Consider the following 18,470-nt stretch of genomic DNA (forward strand, 5'->3'; position numbering starts at 1 on the left):
CAGGGGAATCGCGATCACCAGCACCACCAGCCTGCATTCCCTAGCCTGCCTGCCTCCGTCATCACGGAACGACACTCAACACCACAGCGACACGGACTGCCTCCTTGTTTTCGACCACACACGACACCCGCGATCCTGCATCACATTGGCACCGATAGCCCTCTCTGCGCACCCGCACTACCGCCGACACAGTCACTTCCGACGTACCTCGCCTTGAACCTCCGCCGATCCGATCCTCCTGCTCAGCTTCGACCCCGGCACCTCCGTGCCTCCGACCCGCCGTCAACCCGATCGCCATCTGCTCTATCTCGTCCTCTTCCTCTCCTCCTCCCCTCTTGCAATCCTGGCTTCCCGGCCGGGTGAGCTGGTCGAGAACGTCCAGCGCCAGTCGAATGAATGCAACCCCTAAATCCATTCCTCGCTGCCTTCTTCCGAAGCTCCCTGCCGTCACAGTGCACGCCGGTCCATCATCACATCCTCCTGGTCCCGACCACCGATGTGCTCCTCACCTCGCGCGAGTCCGAGAGCGGCTCGACCTTTCACGAGGTCATCACCTCCGAAGAGTTCCTAGCTAGCCACGTCTTGCGCATACCCGCCTCCAACACCGCCGCTGCCGCCGGTGGCAAGGATGTTGCACAAAACCTACGGGAGCTGAGGGGGAAGGCGAAGCAGTACCAGACCATCAACGGCCGCACAGTCGTCATTAAGGATACGCATGTCTACAGTAATAAGGGTGCGCCCATCCTGCTGACCAGACAGCCCACCAAAGACATCAGCTGACGTGTGCGACTTAGGCTTCAAGTCCCTTGCCCAGGCTCAACTGCTCAACGACGCGACATGGTATCCCGACCTGCTCGAGCCCCGCCAATGGCTGATATACTACATCTCCCGACCTCTCGTGGGAGTATGGGACGAGATCAAGATTGTGCCTGCCGTGCTGATCGAGGGCATTGCGAGAATACAGGCTCTCGAGCGGAGTCGATCGGCAGCAATGGAAGGCGAGGGCGCAATGCTGCCCCGCAAGAAGGACATCAAGAGCTTCCACGACCTGCTGAATCACTTTCCGATCATTGCGCGACAAATGCAACCCGGGTTGGAGAAGCTGTTCCGCGAGTTCACGACCGTCTTCGAGCGACCGCTGCCGCCGCCCCCCTCGGCGATGCGCATACCCGACCCCGAGCCCGAGGGGCCAATTGCGACTGCCATGAAAAATGCGCGCTCCAATAGCATGAACGCTGCCAGAAGACCCAACAGCATACCCAATGGGCTGCCAGTGGCGGAGAATTTCTACGCAGAGGACGATGAGGACGTTATGAGGGCTTCTCTCGAGACTGCGGTGACGGCGGCCATTGATTTGTTCCAAGGGGTCGACAAGCAACAGCTTTCAATGCTCGGTGCGACGACGGATTTGACTGGACCTCGGGTTGAGAGGCTCATCGAACGATACGTCACCGAAAACGTGCACCACCTCTTGTTCCCACGCCTCAGCGCAATGAAGCGGCCGTATGATCTCGAATTGGAGGCCAAGATCCGGCAGATGGAGTTCATCGACTTGTCGCAGCTGGGCATTGTCATTGAAGGCGGCTGGCGCGGGAAGCACGAGCTGACGATACAACTCGGTCTTGCCGTGGAGGAGTTCAAAAAGATGGCTCTCGCCCTGAGCCCACAAGAGATGCTTGACCTGCTGCTGTCGACCATCAAGGCCGTCACCCATCTGACGGACCTCTCCCGGGCGCAAGCGGCTTCTTCATCAGAAAAGCCTACCCTGACCGTCAATGCTGACACTCTCGTGTCGTTACTCCTGTTTGTGGTTATCCGAGCTCAAGTCAGGCATTTGCATGCGCGTCTCATCTACATTCGCCAATTCATCTTCATTGACGACGTCGACAATGGCGAAATGGGGTACGCCCTGAGCACCTTCGAAGCCGTCTTGGCCTACCTTGCTCTCGATTCATCGGGACTGAGAAGAGCCAGCAAGCGAAACAAGTCGCTTTGGGATGCCGTGTGCAACGGCACGATGGATGGAGTTAAACGGATCATGGAGCCGGACTCAAATGCGATTGTCGACGATGATATCTATGACTCGCCAGTATCAAGTCGCCGGCCGTCAGGCACGTGGAGCTACACGAATGGTACTGCGTCCAGGCGATCTTCCACGGCGGCTACAGCGTCCGATCGCTTCTCCTCTGGCTCCGGCCTGAGCCACGTATTCCCGTTCCAAGTCGAGGACAGCGATACAGACCTTGACTTCCCCCTTCCTCCTGCGCCACGAAAAGTGAAGCGAGTAGCCATGGACACAAGAAGCATGTCCAGCGGATCCGAGATTTCTTACCACTCAAGAGCGACAAGTAATGGGACTATCGGCAGCGTGCTGGAAGGTGATATCTCCATTGATCGCTTATCGCAGACACACAATTCCTTCGGCGAGTCACTTCTAATGATGGCCGTGCAAAACGAGAGGCCCGAAGTTCTCAAATACCTTCTGTCGCTAGACGAATACTACCCGCCAAAGATGATTCTCGATGACATCAACAACGAAGATACGACACTGCTAAGCGCCGCTGTTCAACTAGGACACGCGGAGATGATTAACACCCTCCTCAACTTTGTCATGGCGGCTGCGTCAAAAGAGCGCCTCAGGGAATACCTCACGCAACAGGACATTTGGGGGCGCAGCTGTGCGCATTACTTGTTCCACGCGCCGTTCCTCATATCTCGCATAGGGAAATTAGTTCCCTGGCGGCAAAAAGACAAGAACGGCCAGACGCCACTTTTTGCGTTGTGTCGCTCCTATGACCATGTGCATTACCATGAAATGGTGGATGCCGGCCTTGACGCGGCCACGGAAGCCCAGGGTGATGGGCTTCCGCTCCACATTGACAACCATGTGGATGGCAAGGGGAATACGCTGCTTCACATTGTGAACGATCCCCATCTCGCAGCCAGGGTTCTTCAGCAATGCGATGTTGACGTCAATGCAACCAATGAAAAGAAGTTTACGCCATTGATGGTAGCCAGCAAATATGGCCGGCTGGACATGGTGAGGACGTTGTATGTGGATGCACGAGTCGACGTTGCAGCCCGAGAGCTCCGAAGCCTGACGGCCGTCGAGCTGGCCAAAGACGACGACATTCGAAATAAGATTGACGACTTGGCACTGTTTAGCATGCCCCCTGCGGCGGATGCCCGTATTACCGGTGTCGTAAGGGCCTTTTTTGTTGAAGATGCGACCATTCGCTTGGTCTTGAAATCGGCCGCCCCCGCCGACCACATGAGCTACACTGTCACGACTAGCCGCCGCAACCTCTCCGATTTCGAGCATCTTGGCAATCTCCTCGCGCTTGAGAATCCGGCGTCGTGGATACCCGCCGTAGCCGGGGTGCGGTCGCCGTTCCAGATCCCATCGAAGCCGTCGAGAGCAGTCCTGCGGGACATCCAGACTAGGACCGACTGGTTCCTCAAGATCATGCTCCAGCACCCCACATTCGCTACACACGAGATGCTGTGGGAGTTCTTCCTCGTACCCGATATCCAGCTGGGTATGATGGAGCAGAGAAGCAATTTGAAGGCGGAAACACGAGCTGAGAAGGTGCGGGAAGAGTACGAGCCTGTGAAGGATGTGCGGGAGGTCGAGCAGTTTGTCGACCACGCCAGAGAGATGGTGCGGAACGTCAACTATTCCACCAAGAGCGTGGCCAGAAGAGTCAACGCCATCGGGATCGTTGCATCAGGTAAGCCTCGCCCCGTCAACTGAATGTTCGCCAGCTAACGCTTCCAGACCTTCATGATGCAGCAGCTCTTCTGCACCGCGCCGTATCAACGCTGCCGTTCCTGCCATTGGCATACACCACCGCATTGGAATCATACGTACGCACCGTCACGCCGATGCAATCGAACCCTTACGCCATCTTCCACTCCACATTTCTCGCATCGCAATCGACGATCCAAGGCCTCCTGTCAGCGCTGGCGCGGCCACCGGCGCTCATCACACAAATCTCGACCGCCCGCAAGGCAGTGGAGCGAAACTATAACTCGCTCAACCGATCGACACGGTGGCCACTGGGACTACTCGACGACACGCGACAGCGACTCAACGAGGAGCGCGAGGAGAAGGCGCGACAGTCACAGGAGCAAGTAGACGATCTCGGTCGAGAGCTCCGGTACCACCAGCAAGTAGTGGCCGGGGAACTTGCCGGATGGCAGGACCTGCACGAGAAGATGGGGCGACGGGCGATCAAGGAATTCGCCAAGGGAATGGTGATCCAAGAAAGACTCCGGCTCGACGGGATGATGAGGGCTCTGCGCCGGCTGAGGGAAGGCAAGGCGGAACTTGCGACAATGGCGGAGGTTGTTTCAGGGCAGTCGAGTATGAGTCAATCGACGCACGACGGCATGGGGATGGGAAGGATGGTGGATGCGGGCGAGGGAGCCAGCAGCGCGGGTGCAGCAGCAACAGCAGCATCAGCCGGCGACAGCAATGGAGTCGGCAGCAGTAGCAGCAGGCTGGGAGCGGGCGACGAGGCGGTGGCGAATGCAGTAGCAGGATTTTAGCCTCGCCCCCGGTTCCATGTTCGGCTGTCTGCTTTGGTATGGTCTGCGGGCTGCCTGGGATGATGTGCATACACGTCGGTCGTTGGCACGTCGGTCGTTGGAGCAAACCTCAACACCAAGAGCGACGCGTGGTATGGGAAATGCGACGCGTCTGGGGGCATCGGGTGGCTGTGACTGGGTGACGGGTGGGACGGATGACCACCTCGGGACTACGTTGCAGCAGCAGCAGCAGCAGCAGCAGCAACACTTGGAGAAAGACACGGCCGGCGCTGGGTTGTGTAGGTGTGTGTGGGATGCATGGGGCCACCTCACCTCACCTTGCATGAGACAAGACCACACACGTCCCGAGTATTCCCATCAAACACTCGAAACGAAACTTTTTTTCTCTTGCGTCTCTCCCGATGTAGCAAGTAGACCACTTGTTCGATTCTGTCTTGTGCGTGTGTCCTCTTTTTTTCTTTCCCTCTCTCCTTTATGATGGATACCCTTCTGGCGTCCTTGGCGTGGGTTTAAACTAGACGGCGGGTTCGGGTGCCCGTTTTCCTGGAACACACAGAATAGACGATGGATACTACAGACCACAAACGCAACCCAGGATTTTGTTTCTGCTTGGAAAGTGTATCCGATGGATGCCCTGAATTATTTCCACGTGTCTTGACTTACATGGCCCCTTGTTTGAAAATTCTTTTCCTTGGTGATGATGACTGTATGTCGGTGTGTGTTGGCCGCTGGGTCCCGCCGTTCATATGATTCAAGAACCCGAAGCGGACGGGGGTAAGAGTTCGTGTAGGGCTTGACCGTATTGTCGATGGGAAGCCGGGCGTAATTGCCGTGGTGTCCTTTTCCGGCTTTTTCCTTTGGATACTCACCACGGTGAAGGCATGTTTGTTCGCAGGTGAGTTGATGAGGACCCAAATACCCCGATTTTTCCGGGCAGACCGGGCATGCTCCGAGCCCAGGCGTTTTTTTTGGTGTAGGTGTAGGGCAGCACCGAACCCGAACTGCCGGGGGTGGGCGTGGCACTTTTTTTTTTCTTGCGAAGATCAGCCATGGGTAGGTAGTGTTCTTGGAAGCGACGTCTTGTTCCCCACTTGACGGCCAACGCTTTGTGACTCATTCTTCCTTGTCTAGCTATACTAGCTAGGTAGCTACACTAATATGCAACGATTGAAAAAGTGGGCAAAAGGGTCATCATGCATGTTCAGGAAGAGAGAGAGGGAAGAAGACAGGGCCCGGGGGACCATAGGATCGAGAAACAAAAAGGCGGTCGTGAAACATCCCGGGAGGACGGCTGGGCCAATGGAGCGGTCGCGACACGGGTCTTGGGGTGGTGGTGCTTCCCGATTGGGCGGAGGGCGGATCTGCGGCGCGTCGAGATTGGGCGGCGCGTTGGAGGGAGAGTTTTGATTGGCTGGAGGAGATTTGACTTGGACGGGAAGGTGCACGGGCCACGGGAAGAGGTGGGGGTGTTGTGTTGTGTGGCGGTACGTACCTGAGGGAAGCGAGAGAGAAAGAGAGAGGGAGGAAACCGAGGACGAGGCGCTTGAAGATGGAAGTGAGAGGAGGGGAGGAGGGAGGTTAAGCGCCTTGTGCGGCTGTGCAACGGCCGGGGGGAGGATGAAGAGAGAGGCTTGTGGGGTTTGTGGTCAGTGGGAAAAGGTCACGGTGCTCCCATCCCCCGTTAAATGGGACGACGATTGCCGAGATGGTATGGATGCGAGGTGCGAATCATCAGGCTGGGAAGGGATCTGGGAGACGGTGCTTGCCGCCGCAATATATGAAGGCCCGCGGATGATGATTCTTTTTAATTCATTCGGGACAAGGCTATTGTGGTTCAGCGTTGCAGAGAGCGGTTGCTTGGTGAGGCTTAGACATTGCGGAGGCGGGTGAGGTAGGCCTTCGGTGAGGGTGACAGTGAGACTTGCGCGGCTATGTCGTCTTCCGATGACGAAGCAGATGCATTGAGGGGAACGAGGCAGGCGCACATGATCTTCAGCTTCATCGTCGAGGGGCCGACTTCGGGGCCTTCTTTGGGGTCGGGTCGTGAAGGCTGAGGGTGTTACAGAGTGAGACGCCGGGCGGCTGGAAGGCTGCCTCTCTCTCTCTCTGTGTCTTTCAGATGATGGTGAGAGTGCTGACTGATGGACCTGCTGACTGTCGTGAGACCACCCCCTCTTAGCACTTTTTCGTTCCACTACTATGTATGCTCTGGTGTAAGCGCCGTCCGCCGTGGGACCACCACCGTCCACTTCCAGCCAGGGCCGCCGCCGAGGATCGGGTGCTGTGTAGCCGCCCGGGCGGTTAGCAAGCGGCTGTTTTAGATTGCGGGCAGGGAAAAGAAACAGCCGACGCCCACCCCGCTGCGCACCGATTCTGTCTCGGAAGGAAATGCGACAGGCGCCTGGTAATCTTGGGAGCTGCCTGGCCTTTTCTTTCCCTCGTGTACTTTTTGTTAATTGTGGTGTGCCCTGGAGTCGGTCGAGGGCGCGGGTGTAAGATGAATCGGGAGGAAATGAGGCGGGCGAGGACAAGAGAAGAAGTCTCGAGGAGAAGTTGGGGAAGGGAGGGCTGCGAGGTGCGCTGGCAGACAGAGCACACACGGGACGGACAGGAAAGACGAGTTGGGAATGCCCTCGCGAGTGACACGCGGGGTTGCTGCGGCTGTTCCTCGACGCGACGGACGCTGAAGGGAGGGAGGGAGCGCAACCGCATCTGAGCGCATCGCATCGCATGTCACGGCGACGCATGACATCGCACTACACGCATCGCTACCGCGTCTAGGTTCGTCCGTGTCGCCATTTGTTGATGTTGTGTTCGTCCAGTGTGCCACCCCTGTTTCTCGTCTGTGTGGGGGAAGCTGAGGCAGCTCCATCTTTTTGATAGTGGAGAGAGAGAGAGAGAGAGACAGAAAGGCGCCAAGAGGTTGAGCAGAGAGCTAATGCACGGCCGGGCTAGTCGGTGCCATGTGTCTAAAAATGAGTCATAGCCGCTGTGCAGGGGGGGGGAGGGGGGGGGGGCAGACGACGGAAGACGCTGTTGTGGACGGTGAGTGGTTGATGCCATACAGTGTCTTGATATTGCCGTTTAAACGGTCACTTTGCATCACATCAACCCGATCAAAGACAGTGTAAACAGTGTCGGATGCAGAGCTCCGCCTCAACGGGGTCTCCACCTTCCCAACCAAGAAACCGCAGTGAGTGACCTCAAGCCAGGCCGTCTCGATGCCCTGATACGCGGCCGACGAACGTCTCTCTTTCTTCGACTGCAGCAGCCATGCAGATGATGGACTTTGCAGCCTCCCAACCCCGTGTTTCAGATTTTTGGCTCTCTCAACGCCTTGGTGGGACCTTTCTTAGTGCAGAAGAGAAGCTGCAGTAGCTCCATCATCCAGCAGACCGTCGTTCGCTCGTGGCTGATCTGCTCCCACACCCCATGTCATTCTCGTCGCCTCTTCTGATGCTACGCACGAGAAGAGGAAAATACACGACCCAATACGTATCTCTCAATTGCTGCCCTTTACGTTCCCCCCGGTCGTCGTATGTCGGTAAGCACAAGACAGAGACGTAGTCGTCCAGGTCTCGGCCCACGATCCGTTCATGGGACCCCGGGAACACCAAGCCGGGCATGCGCAGCCCACCCCCATCGCTGCGTTGTACCAGACCCATTCCCAGTCCCGTCGACCACCAGCACACGCCCTCGTCAAGGGTTCAGCAGGCCCAGCGGTGGCCGCGCGGGTCGTCAAAGTCGCGCACCGCATCGCCATTCCCAGATCCATTGGGCTGCGAGCGAGCCTCACCCGCGAGGATAAAGATGCCCTCCCCTCCCCGCGCCTACTGTTCCCTTTCGTTGGCCCTTCTCTCTCTTCATCCTCATCCTCGTTCCTCCTCTTCCTCCATCTCTCCGTTTTCTAAAACTCGTCTCCTATTATTGTTTGTTTATGCGACTGCTCTCAATCAATCAAATCTGTTGGAACTCAAGAAAAGGAAATCAAAATACACGTTAGATCTCGGATACAGTGGTCTTGTTGAACGCGGGCCCGGCTTTCTCAACCCCCTGCTTCACGGCAAACCTGCTCTGCATTATTTTTTTGCTCGCCAAAAGAACAACGTCTCAAAGACTCTGGAGCTGGCCTCCTCCCCTCTCACGAAACACTCCTCGATAATTCCATAATCGTGTCCCGTCGCAAAGACAAACAACTGAAGCCACATTCACAATGTCCTCGTATGCAACTCCCCCGCCCGCCTCGCTCACTTACACCCATCCTGACGCTCCCCCCAGTCTGGCAGCGGACAACATGTCCTTCGACTTCGTCTTCCCCTCGTGCGAACCCGCAACACCGCCAAGCTTCTCCTTCGACTCCTTCCCCTACGACCTCCCCTACCAGCAGCCCCAGCCGACGACAACAACAACACACTTTGCCGGTGGCCACGCCCGCTCCCGCTCAAACGGCTCCGTCTACTCCTACGTCTCCACCGCCGAGTCCACCCCGGACTCCGTGAGCACCCGCATGACGACCCCGTCCCGCGCGTCCCCGCCCATCCGGCAGCACGGGCCCCTGCTGCTCCCCAAGATCCGCTCCCAGGACCAGGCCATCGAGTCGCCCCCCGCCAAGCGCGCCAGGATATCCCCGAAGCCCCGCACCCCGGCTCCGGCCCCGCGCCGTAGCGTCGTCGCCGTCGCCGCCGCTGCCGCATTCCGCCCCACCCACGCCCGGAGCTACACCAACCCGGAGACCCTCACCTGGAACATGCCCTCCTCCTTCGTCAGCCAGCCCGAGGAGCCCTCCACCTCCTCCCTCCTCTGCTCCCCCGTCATCTTCGCCGATGACATGCACTCCCGCCGCGCCTCAACCTGCAGCCTGGACGCCCCCGCCCTCGAGAAGTACGGCTTCCCGACCTACCGCCAGATGCCCTCATACGTTCCCGCCGCCGCCTCCCCGGCGCCGCAGCCCGCCGCCCTCCCCACCACCGAGGCCTACATGTTCCCCTCCTACACCGCCGCCCCGCGCGCGCCCTCCCCGCTGAGCATCGCCTCCACCCCGGACCCGACCCCCAGCACCACCCTCATGTCCTACCTCACCGGCCCCAACCCGGCCCCGTCCCTCGTCCGCACCATCTCCTTCCCCCTCCGCGACCCCAACACCAAGCACTTCTGGTGGGACGTCCGCCAGATCCGCCCCTGGACCGCCTTCAACCTCTCCACCGTGCTCTCCCTCCCCGGCGCCGCCTCGCTCCTCAACTGCCCCGTCCCGGCGCCCCTGCTCCCCCACCCGGCCCCCGCCGCCCGCCACCCCGAGACCGAGGCCGCCCTGCACGCCATCTACGCCTCGCACTACCTCCCCAAGCTCAACGCCGCGCTGGCCATCTCCAGCACTCGCCCCATGCAACTGTCATCTTCCTCTTCCTCAGGCAAGCAGACCTCAGAGCTGCTCTTCACCGCCTCCCCCGCCGGCGAACCCGCCTCCGCGGCCGCCATCTTCGGCGGCAAGCCCACCGCCCGCGTCGTCGGCCTCGTGCGCTCCTTCGACCGCTTCAACACCGGCATGCGCGTCGAGGGCGCCATCAAGCGCGTCGAGTACCTCCGCGGCCTCGCCGCGCTGCACCACGCCATGCGCGAGCACTCCTGCCGCTACGGCTTCATCCTCACCGAGATCGAGCTCGTGGTGGTCCGCAACGGCCCCGACGCCGTGCCCAACTTTGGCTTTCTGGAAGTCTCCTCCGTGCCGCTCGGCGCGTCTGTGAGCGACGAGGACGGGGACGTGCCGCTGACGGCGTGCCTTGCGCTCTGGGGCCTGTGCATGATGGCGGGCGATGATGCGCCGCAGGCGAGTGGGCTTGGTGTCGCGCACTGGAAGGCGGAGATTGGTGCGCCTGCGGAGGGGACAAGGAGGAAGGCGCTGCCGCGGGATGAGTGGATGCCGAAGCCGCAGTTGGCGGAGAAGAGGGAGGCCAAGAGGGCGAGAGGGTGGATTATGCCCGAGGACCCTGTTGGACGGAAGGAGCTTGGTAAGAGGGGTGTGCGCTACGGCGCTTGCTAGCCTCGCTCGCGAGGTGTTTCCACTTGTTTGTTGTTTTATTGTTGTCTAGGGTTTGGCTGGTTCCAATGCCCTCTGTGTTTTATGATGATTGGATTATGGGTTTATGGGAAAAAGATAAAAAGGGTAATGATTTTGGGTACATATGGGAATGATGATTACGATGTATGACTGGGAAGGGTATACTGTAGATACAAGCTTTTTAGGTACTTGTAATCACCAATCTTTTCGATGTTCAAACGTTGTTCTTCTAGCTGCCTCATGATGTACATGCAAGAGGTTGCCCAACAACTTCTCAAAGTCGAGCAGACCAGTTTGAAAAGGCAGCATACATCACAGGCAGCCTATTTAGCAAGACTGAGACTACGATGACTCTCACGACGAGCAATCTAAAGACTCTTGTCTTCCATGTCGAGGCAAAGTCGACGCAAGCTCCAGCACACATCTGTCTGGTTGTCGATCACATTCCAATCCTATGCTTATTTCGCATCATACGCTATCTGATTTCCTGTTCTTTTCGCACTTCTTGTCCCTGCCCAGCATCTCTGGAGTCCGACCAGGAGAAATCCTCGCGCAATACGTGGGAGATAGACACATTCTGGCTTCTGCTGGCAGATTGGTCCTAAGGCTGTCGTGCAACATCGTGGTCATGTGCCAATCAATGTTGGCTGTCATAAAGTACTGCAGACGATGTAATGTTCGATTCCCTGACTCGGGTAAGAAAAGAAAGACACAAATCGACTTTAATAGTCGGAGGAAGGCACGATACGCGGGGTCGCTTCTCGAGGGCATCGTCCCTCGACAACACTGTACGGCGGAGTAAGGCTGATGTATTGCAACCACCCGGAGAAAGACCATTATTTGTGTATAGAAACGAAAGCCGGTCTTGGAAGTCATGGATTCGGGACAAATGAATGCTTGATTCAGGTTCTTGTCAATAGATCGGAGGCAAAGTTCGCTGGTAACAAATAAGTCTGCCAAAGCTTGAGCAAGGCGCGGCTGGTTGCGGTACGTTCGGGTGACTGTGGTCATATGAATGAATAGTATTCCCTCGCTTCCCTTCGCCATATTCTCTGAAGTATTCAATGTCGGCATTCCAGATGTGGGTTTACACCGTGGTGTCGGATTCTGAATCTATCGAGAACGGAGGAGCCAAGAGACGATTACTGGTGGTTCATTAGCAACTCCGAACCGTTCAAATGAAAGGTGTCATTGTCCGCATATTGTTGATGAGCTGAGGAAACATGTCAAAGTAGATTGGTCATTTATAATTCAGAATCTAAATCGTTTGGTGCCTTTTGAATGGCCCAAGAAGCTCTGATGGTCAGTATGTCTACTGCTAAGGAAGCTTGGCCGACTGTATCAGGCAACGAACCAGTATAAAGGTATTCTTTTCCCCCCTTCCGATCATAGGACAATCGCGTCGAGCATTCGCCTCGTATTGAAATAACTTGTAAATAAAGTTCCGACATGAGCTTGGGAAGTCTGTGGCAGAAAAGATGCCGTTTGTGCTACGGTGTGCTTACATCTTCATCACAAAGACATAAAGGTTCGTCTTAAGTTCTGCTTCCGGGGTATTCTGTCAAGGACATTTATCATTGGCAACATCGACACAGTCTCGAACACGCCTCATGCATAGTTCTCATCGACTCCTACATATGGAAGGAAAGCTTCGCAAGTGTTGAAGCTCCTGCTAAGGTTCCCGACCATCTTCCAATTGGTGGGTTACCGCAGCCAGCAAGTCAGTTGTTTCAAAGTCGGATTTGACAGCTCGCTTCTAGAACTCTTTCGTAGGGTCACTTGAGGCTGCATCTCTCTATGTAGAAAGAGAGGTGTAAAAGATGATACGTGTCTTGTTCCAAGCAAGGCTTGGCGAAATGGAAAGGGTGGTTGCGTGTTCTATTAGAAATCACTGCAATGGCTGCGTTGATGTCTAGAATGAATCTTCGAAAGACTTCAAAGCACGCTATAGACCCTGGATAAGTCAGTTTGATACCACCGCCGATTGGCCAGTCTTCGCTGATCTCCTACATAGTCTTGTATCGTTCCCGTCCGGATGGTATTCTATAGATTCTAAAGAAGGATAACGTGAGAAGCTTTGTAATAATCATTGGCTTGCCCCCATTCACAATTCACCCCGAACGTGAGACATTGCATGCTCGATAGGCAACCCCATACATGTGCATGTGAAGTCATCAAACTGAGTGGAACTAATTCGGCGCGTATTTCCCTTGAAGAATTTCAAACTTAGCATGTGCTGTAGCTAGTTAAATATGTTGCGATAGATTGGTGCCATCCCGCAACGCTGTTTGTGATTGGCTTCACATCAAAGACCTCCACGTTTACTGTGATGTCTCCGGGTTTATCGAAACAGCAAATTGAGCATTCCTCTGCAGTTGATACTGCCTCGATCCGCCGCTACTTCAGACACCAGGATTCAGTTCGCAAGGTGGTACACGTGGCAAATTCCCCATACTATGACTTACAGTTTCGTCTCGTTCACGGTCCTTGTGCTCCGCCGTCTACGTATGAAATTGTATAAGACGCAGACAATGGTGAAAGCATGCCTATGGTCACCAGGATCGAATATGACTGCCGAGAGCTGCCCAGTAGAGGGGCTCAGATCTGCATGAAAGCTGCACTCCTATCGCCGGATTATCCGTGCTGCAGTATTCAGTAGTCGAGGCAGAAAATGTAACATCTTTCCCATGGGAGATCTTGGGAGAACTTTGTACCGGTTTCACCCTACACATCGCGAGGTGCCATCCAAGTTCTCAACGTTCGAGGTTATGCGAAATTCTCGTCTTGTTCGAAGGTTCGGCGGGCACGTTGCCCCGGCTGATTTCATCTTTCCACTTATCTCGTAAGCAACTCCTTCGGCGCCTTGCACGTCTTCGTCATAGCCATCGGACCGATGCAAGCTCCCAGCTGGTGCTATCATGCCAGCTGAGAATATCAGCACATTTTGAATGATTGGACGAAATGCGTTATGAATCTCCATAGTTCGGTGTGGTAGTCGCTTTTGGTGTGGTCAAGCTTTTCCAATGGCAGGGGTGAGCTTGGTTGTCAGGAGCCGTCCCATCGACAGAAACACAGTCTCCTCAACTTCGTTGGAAGCGAGAGCGATCCGGCTTCCGAGAGTCATTACTGTGGGTGACTTGCATGAAAAGTCAAACGTGTCGCACGTGCTACTGCTCACTCATCGTCACCCAGACCTCACAATGCGTGGTTTTCAGCTTCAACACGCAGTCGAAGTTTAATAAGCCATGCGTCCGCCTGTCAAAATTGCGGACAGATATCGGTAATCTATTTACCTCTCGACACCTGCAACGCAATACATACACAAATGAAGCTCCTCGAAATTCTCGTGTTGACGGCCTTGGCGCTGAGAGCGTCGGCCACTCCCGTCGGTAAGCTTCACCAGTTTCCCAATGAGTCGCGCGTGGATGGAAATAGGTCATTATAGTTTTTGAAAAAGCCACATCGATGCAAAGTTCCAACTACTAGAACCTCTCTGACCAGGACTGTAGGCCTACAACTCGACAACTCATTGGTACCCAGGGCTGAGATATGCCAGTGGTTCGGCGAAGCCCCATTCTGCGATGCAAAATGTCCCGACGGATGGAAGAAGGAGGGGCAAGATGACAAGGGAGGAGGTCATTCTTGCGTGACTGGAAAGAAGTTCTTCTGTTGCTTCAAAACCGACGACAATGGCAAGGGCAGTGGTAAGCAAGGGGCGTGAGGGTGCAATCATCGGATGCCGTGTCTATATCTACTACGTACTACTTTAAGCTATTTCGCACTTTGTCTTGAGTCAATCGAGGGCAAACAATATCCTGGGACCTTTATCCGCTGTGGTCGAGAGATCAGTCTTAGTGACATCAGGTGGTCAACCTCCACCCGCGAATGCGGGTTTCGTGCCACCGTTTAGTTTATGGCAAAGTCCATTCCTCCAGTGCAAAACCAATGAACGTATTTGATGCGTACCTGTGTTTGGGGCTCGGAACACTTCGATAGCCCTGAAATCAATCGCAGAACCAGGCTGTAAACAGACGAATCACGGCCCTGAAAAGCTACTGCAGACTCATGTACAGGCTCAACATGATATTACAAAATCCAAGTTTTGACATTGGCAAAGACGAATATCATAATCATCTCAGAAGACAATAAGATTGCACTGTAGCGAAGATTGTGGGGTTTTGTGTTAACGCGCAGAGTTGCAGCTAAATTCCTGTTTTCTCATTCAAACAGACACCAGGAATTGATAATGCTTTGAGAGAAATGCTTTGAGTGAACCTGAGACAGCCAAGTGCATACCTCGCCATCCTCTTATGTCTCAATTTTTCACTGTGAGGGATCCAACTGATGGTCCCCGCACCCACTAGAGCACAAGTACGGCAGTTTGTTCAGGTCCATTACAGAGCAAGATGTGAGAACCATGAACCCGGAGCTGGTACTGTACCCCTTTTCAAGGTTCCATCAGTTCGTCAAGCCTAGTCTTGTGACAAGGTGTACCACGTCTATTCCATGTCTGAACGAAGTTGACAGGTTCTTGGTGAAACAACATTAGTTCTCGCGATATCGTTTCCCAAGACGTCACTACCCCTTAAGGTTACGTAGGCTGGCGGTGCACCGCACGGAATGCAATAGATAACCCGGCATCTAATCTTGGCGCCTGTCATTGATTTAACCCGCTTGGGGTCTTCCCGGCCTCTGAATCGGTGGTAGGTCTGCGGGGCGATCTCGGAGGACAGGGTTATCGTCAAATTAGTCCGGCTTTCACGCTGCCGCTTCTCGACTTGCTTTGATATCGCCTTCAGCTGCCACTCAGTATCTTTTGAAAAATGACCAGCTAGCATCTCGCCATACACAAATGTCAACCATTTTCAGCACTGAGATTTCCGATCAAGGGCACAGATACTTTTCGAAAAAACAGGTTGCTGAAGTATTCCAAGCGAAGCCATCAAGACGAAGCTGTTCGGCCAGTTTCAAAAAATCCTGCTGTAAAAAGCGGCCAGGGGTTGAAGGGCATTTTACTCCACCACGTGCTTGCGGACCTGATGAGCCCGTTTCCGCATCCGAACGCCGGCCCGGCATGCCACCATACTGCGATTGGACATGAGTCGCACGACCCAGTTCACACGAGTCAGACAACGAACGCTTCCACGGTTCCACCCGTTGCACAATCAGAGGATAGCGCACATCCAAGGGTATCCCACCGGCGCGTTATTAAATATTCGTTACACCTTGCCGCGATCCCACTCTGAATGTTTATACACTCCACCGCACATTTCAATATTTCTTCACTGCCGCGTGGCCGTGTACACAACTCAGATTTCGCGCATAAAGTCGCGATGATATTCTAATTTTCAATAACGGACGCGGAGGGGCCGCTCAGACGATCGTGGAGTGATGCCCAGAAAAGGTTCCTTCTGGCCGGAATATGCGATCATTCCGTCCAAGTATCCGCAGCGGGTTTACGATAGTCTCTCACGTAGGCATATTGCCACTCTGCCGTTTGATCGGAGGCCTGGGAAAGTCAGGGAGGTTAGCTCAAAAGTACACAAATATATTTGAGACGCCCTAGAACGAACGCCAGTATGTTCTAGGCTCCTCATCCGCCCGCCAAACTTTCTCTTGTCTGTCGATCGCAGACGTCCATTCTTTACAATGCTCCAGCAACTTGCAGTCCTTGCCTCGGCCCTGAGCCTTTGCCATGCGACAACGCAGATCGTCACCGGCGCCACTCTTTTCGTCGGAGACGCTTCCCCCATTGTGAGCACCTCCTATGCCCAGTTTCAGGGCAAGAACGACGACAACACCGGAACCTCAAACTATCTAGGTAAGATCTGCTCCCTGTCTCCTCTCAACCCCGCATGCTAATTGTGATACTTTCTAGGCATTTCATATGCTACAGCAGCCCGGTTCAACCACTCGGTACTGGCCGAGAACTCCGTCTCCGGCGTGCAGAATGTCTCAGAGTACGGCGTCGTCTGCCCGCAGCATGAGCTCCCCTCATCCATCGACCCGTCTGTGCTGCCGCTAGGCAGCTTGTCTGGCGTCCTCGTTGCTGCTCTGTCGCAGTCCACCCTCACGCAGGGCGAAGACTGCCTCTCCATCAACATCCATGTGCCGCAAAACACCAGCAGCACTGCCGGCCTGCCCGTTCTCCTGTGGATCCACGGCGGTGGCTTCGAGGCGGGCGCGGGAGGTTCGCTGCTGGAGGCCGATGTCGAGAACCCGGGAGTGATCTACCAGGCCACCAACATTGTCGAGCGTAGTGTCGCTATGGGTCAGCCCATCATTGTTGCCTCCATCAACTACCGCTTGAACCACTTTGGCTTCAGTGCCTCTGAGGAATTGGCGGCTGCTGGCCTGCTCAACCTGGGCTTCGAAGACCAGAGGAACGCTCTCCGCTGGCTGAACAAGCACATTGGTTCCTTCGGCGGAGACGCCGACAAGGTCACCATCTGGGGCGAGAGCGCGGGCAGCTGGTCAGTGGCCGCTCACCTGGTGGCCAACGGCGGCGACAACGAGGGACTCTTCCGAGCCGCCGTCGGCAGCTCGGGAGGCCCGTTGAAGGTCGATGGCCCCGAAAGGCAGCAGAGCACCTTTGACTCCCTCGTCAGCTACGTCGGTTGCAGCAGTGCCACGGATAAGATTGCGTGCCTGCGGGAGGTCGAGTACAGCGAAATCTACGCACACATGCAGACAGTGCCGTACTTCCTGGGCTACAACAGCTTGGCCTCATCATGGACCATCCGGCCTGATGGCGATGTCTTCACTGACAGCCCGGACAAGCTTGTCAGCGCGGGAGCTATTGCCGACGTTCCTCTGCTTTGGGGGTAAGTTGTGATGCCAAGTCATCTGCGCAATGATGCTGACTACTTCTCCAGTGACATGCGCGACGAAGGCACTTTGTTCTCTCTGATCAACGCCGCCAACACCACCACCGACGACGATGTTATGGACTACTTCCTCAAGGCCTGGTGGCCCAACGCTACTGAGGCCCAGCTGGAGCAGATCCTGACTCTGTACCCCGACAACCAGACGGCCGGCTCGCCTTTCGGCACTGGCGACAACAACGCTCTGTACACTCAGTTCAAGCGTATCTCCGCCATCACCGGCGACTACAGCTTTGAGTCTCAGCGTCGCCAGCTGATGAGCGCCGCTCCGGGCAACAAGTGGAACTACCTTATCGAGCAGGCTCTGCCCGCATCGGTTTTGGCCGGCACTGCGACCTTGGGAGAGATTACCGAGGCTGACTACGCCGACTCTGATGCATTGGAGGCGATCCCGTACCTGGGCAGCTTCCACGCCAGCGATGTTGTGCTCAACTTCTTCGGTGCGCTGCCCAGCAACAACTCGCGCCATCTGATGGGCACCCTCATTTCGTTTGTAAACAACTTGGACCCCAACAAGCATGACATGACCGATGTGCCCACTTGGCCGCAGTATGACTCGTCTAGCAAGTCAACGATGCTGTGGAGCGAGAGTGGCGCTGATGTTGTGGCTGATGATTATCGCGAGGAGGCCATCGCCTATCTCAACGAGATTGGCGATTCCCTGCGCATTTAGGATGCTTTCAGGGGGTCAATTTCGGCGCGTTGAAGTTCCTGTAGATATCTTTAATCAATGACAAACTCATGATTCTCTTCAACTTATTAATTCTCTCAAAATCCGGCGATTTCTTCACAGGAATCTAAACCGATCGTGATCACTGTAACCTGAGGTGGTATTGAGTTCATCGTACGACGGTTCCGAGTCATTACATCACATCAGATGGTCAGATAATATCGAATATGAGAAACAATTAACGCTGTGCCTATTTTACGTCTATCGCATACTGCCAATCATCATGTACAAAGAAACGTTACACTAGTAT

At 55.3% G+C, this 18,470-nt stretch overlaps 3 protein-coding genes across 3 annotated transcripts; all 3 read left to right on the top strand.

Annotated features, from left to right (window-relative positions):
- Nucleotides 1-396: 396 nt before the first annotated feature.
- CGCA056_v010950 (UPF0507 protein) lies at nt 397-4,551 on the top strand (the record flags this gene model as incomplete). Its single annotated transcript, XM_037326197.1, has 3 exons — nt 397-733; nt 795-3,731; nt 3,779-4,551. 3 exons carry the CDS (start codon nt 397-399, stop codon nt 4,549-4,551), a joined length of 4,047 nt encoding a protein of 1,348 aa, XP_037175796.1.
- Nucleotides 4,552-8,845: 4,294 nt separating this feature from the next.
- On the top strand, nt 8,846-10,588 carry CGCA056_v010951 (uncharacterized protein; the record flags this gene model as incomplete). Its single annotated transcript, XM_037326198.1, has 1 exon — nt 8,846-10,588. One exon carries the CDS (start codon nt 8,846-8,848, stop codon nt 10,586-10,588), a length of 1,743 nt encoding a protein of 580 aa, XP_037175797.1.
- A 5,667-nt stretch (nt 10,589-16,255) lies between these two features.
- On the top strand, nt 16,256-18,163 carry CGCA056_v010952 (putative secreted lipase; the record flags this gene model as incomplete). Its single annotated transcript, XM_037326199.1, has 3 exons — nt 16,256-16,427; nt 16,485-17,430; nt 17,482-18,163. 3 exons carry the CDS (start codon nt 16,256-16,258, stop codon nt 18,161-18,163), a joined length of 1,800 nt encoding a protein of 599 aa, XP_037175798.1.
- Nucleotides 18,164-18,470: the final 307 nt, after the last annotated feature.

This window comes from Colletotrichum aenigma (genome assembly GCF_013390185.1).
Source record: "Colletotrichum aenigma strain Cg56 chromosome Unknown KSG_Cg56_contig07, whole genome shotgun sequence".
NCBI lineage: Eukaryota > Fungi > Ascomycota > Sordariomycetes > Glomerellales > Glomerellaceae > Colletotrichum > Colletotrichum aenigma.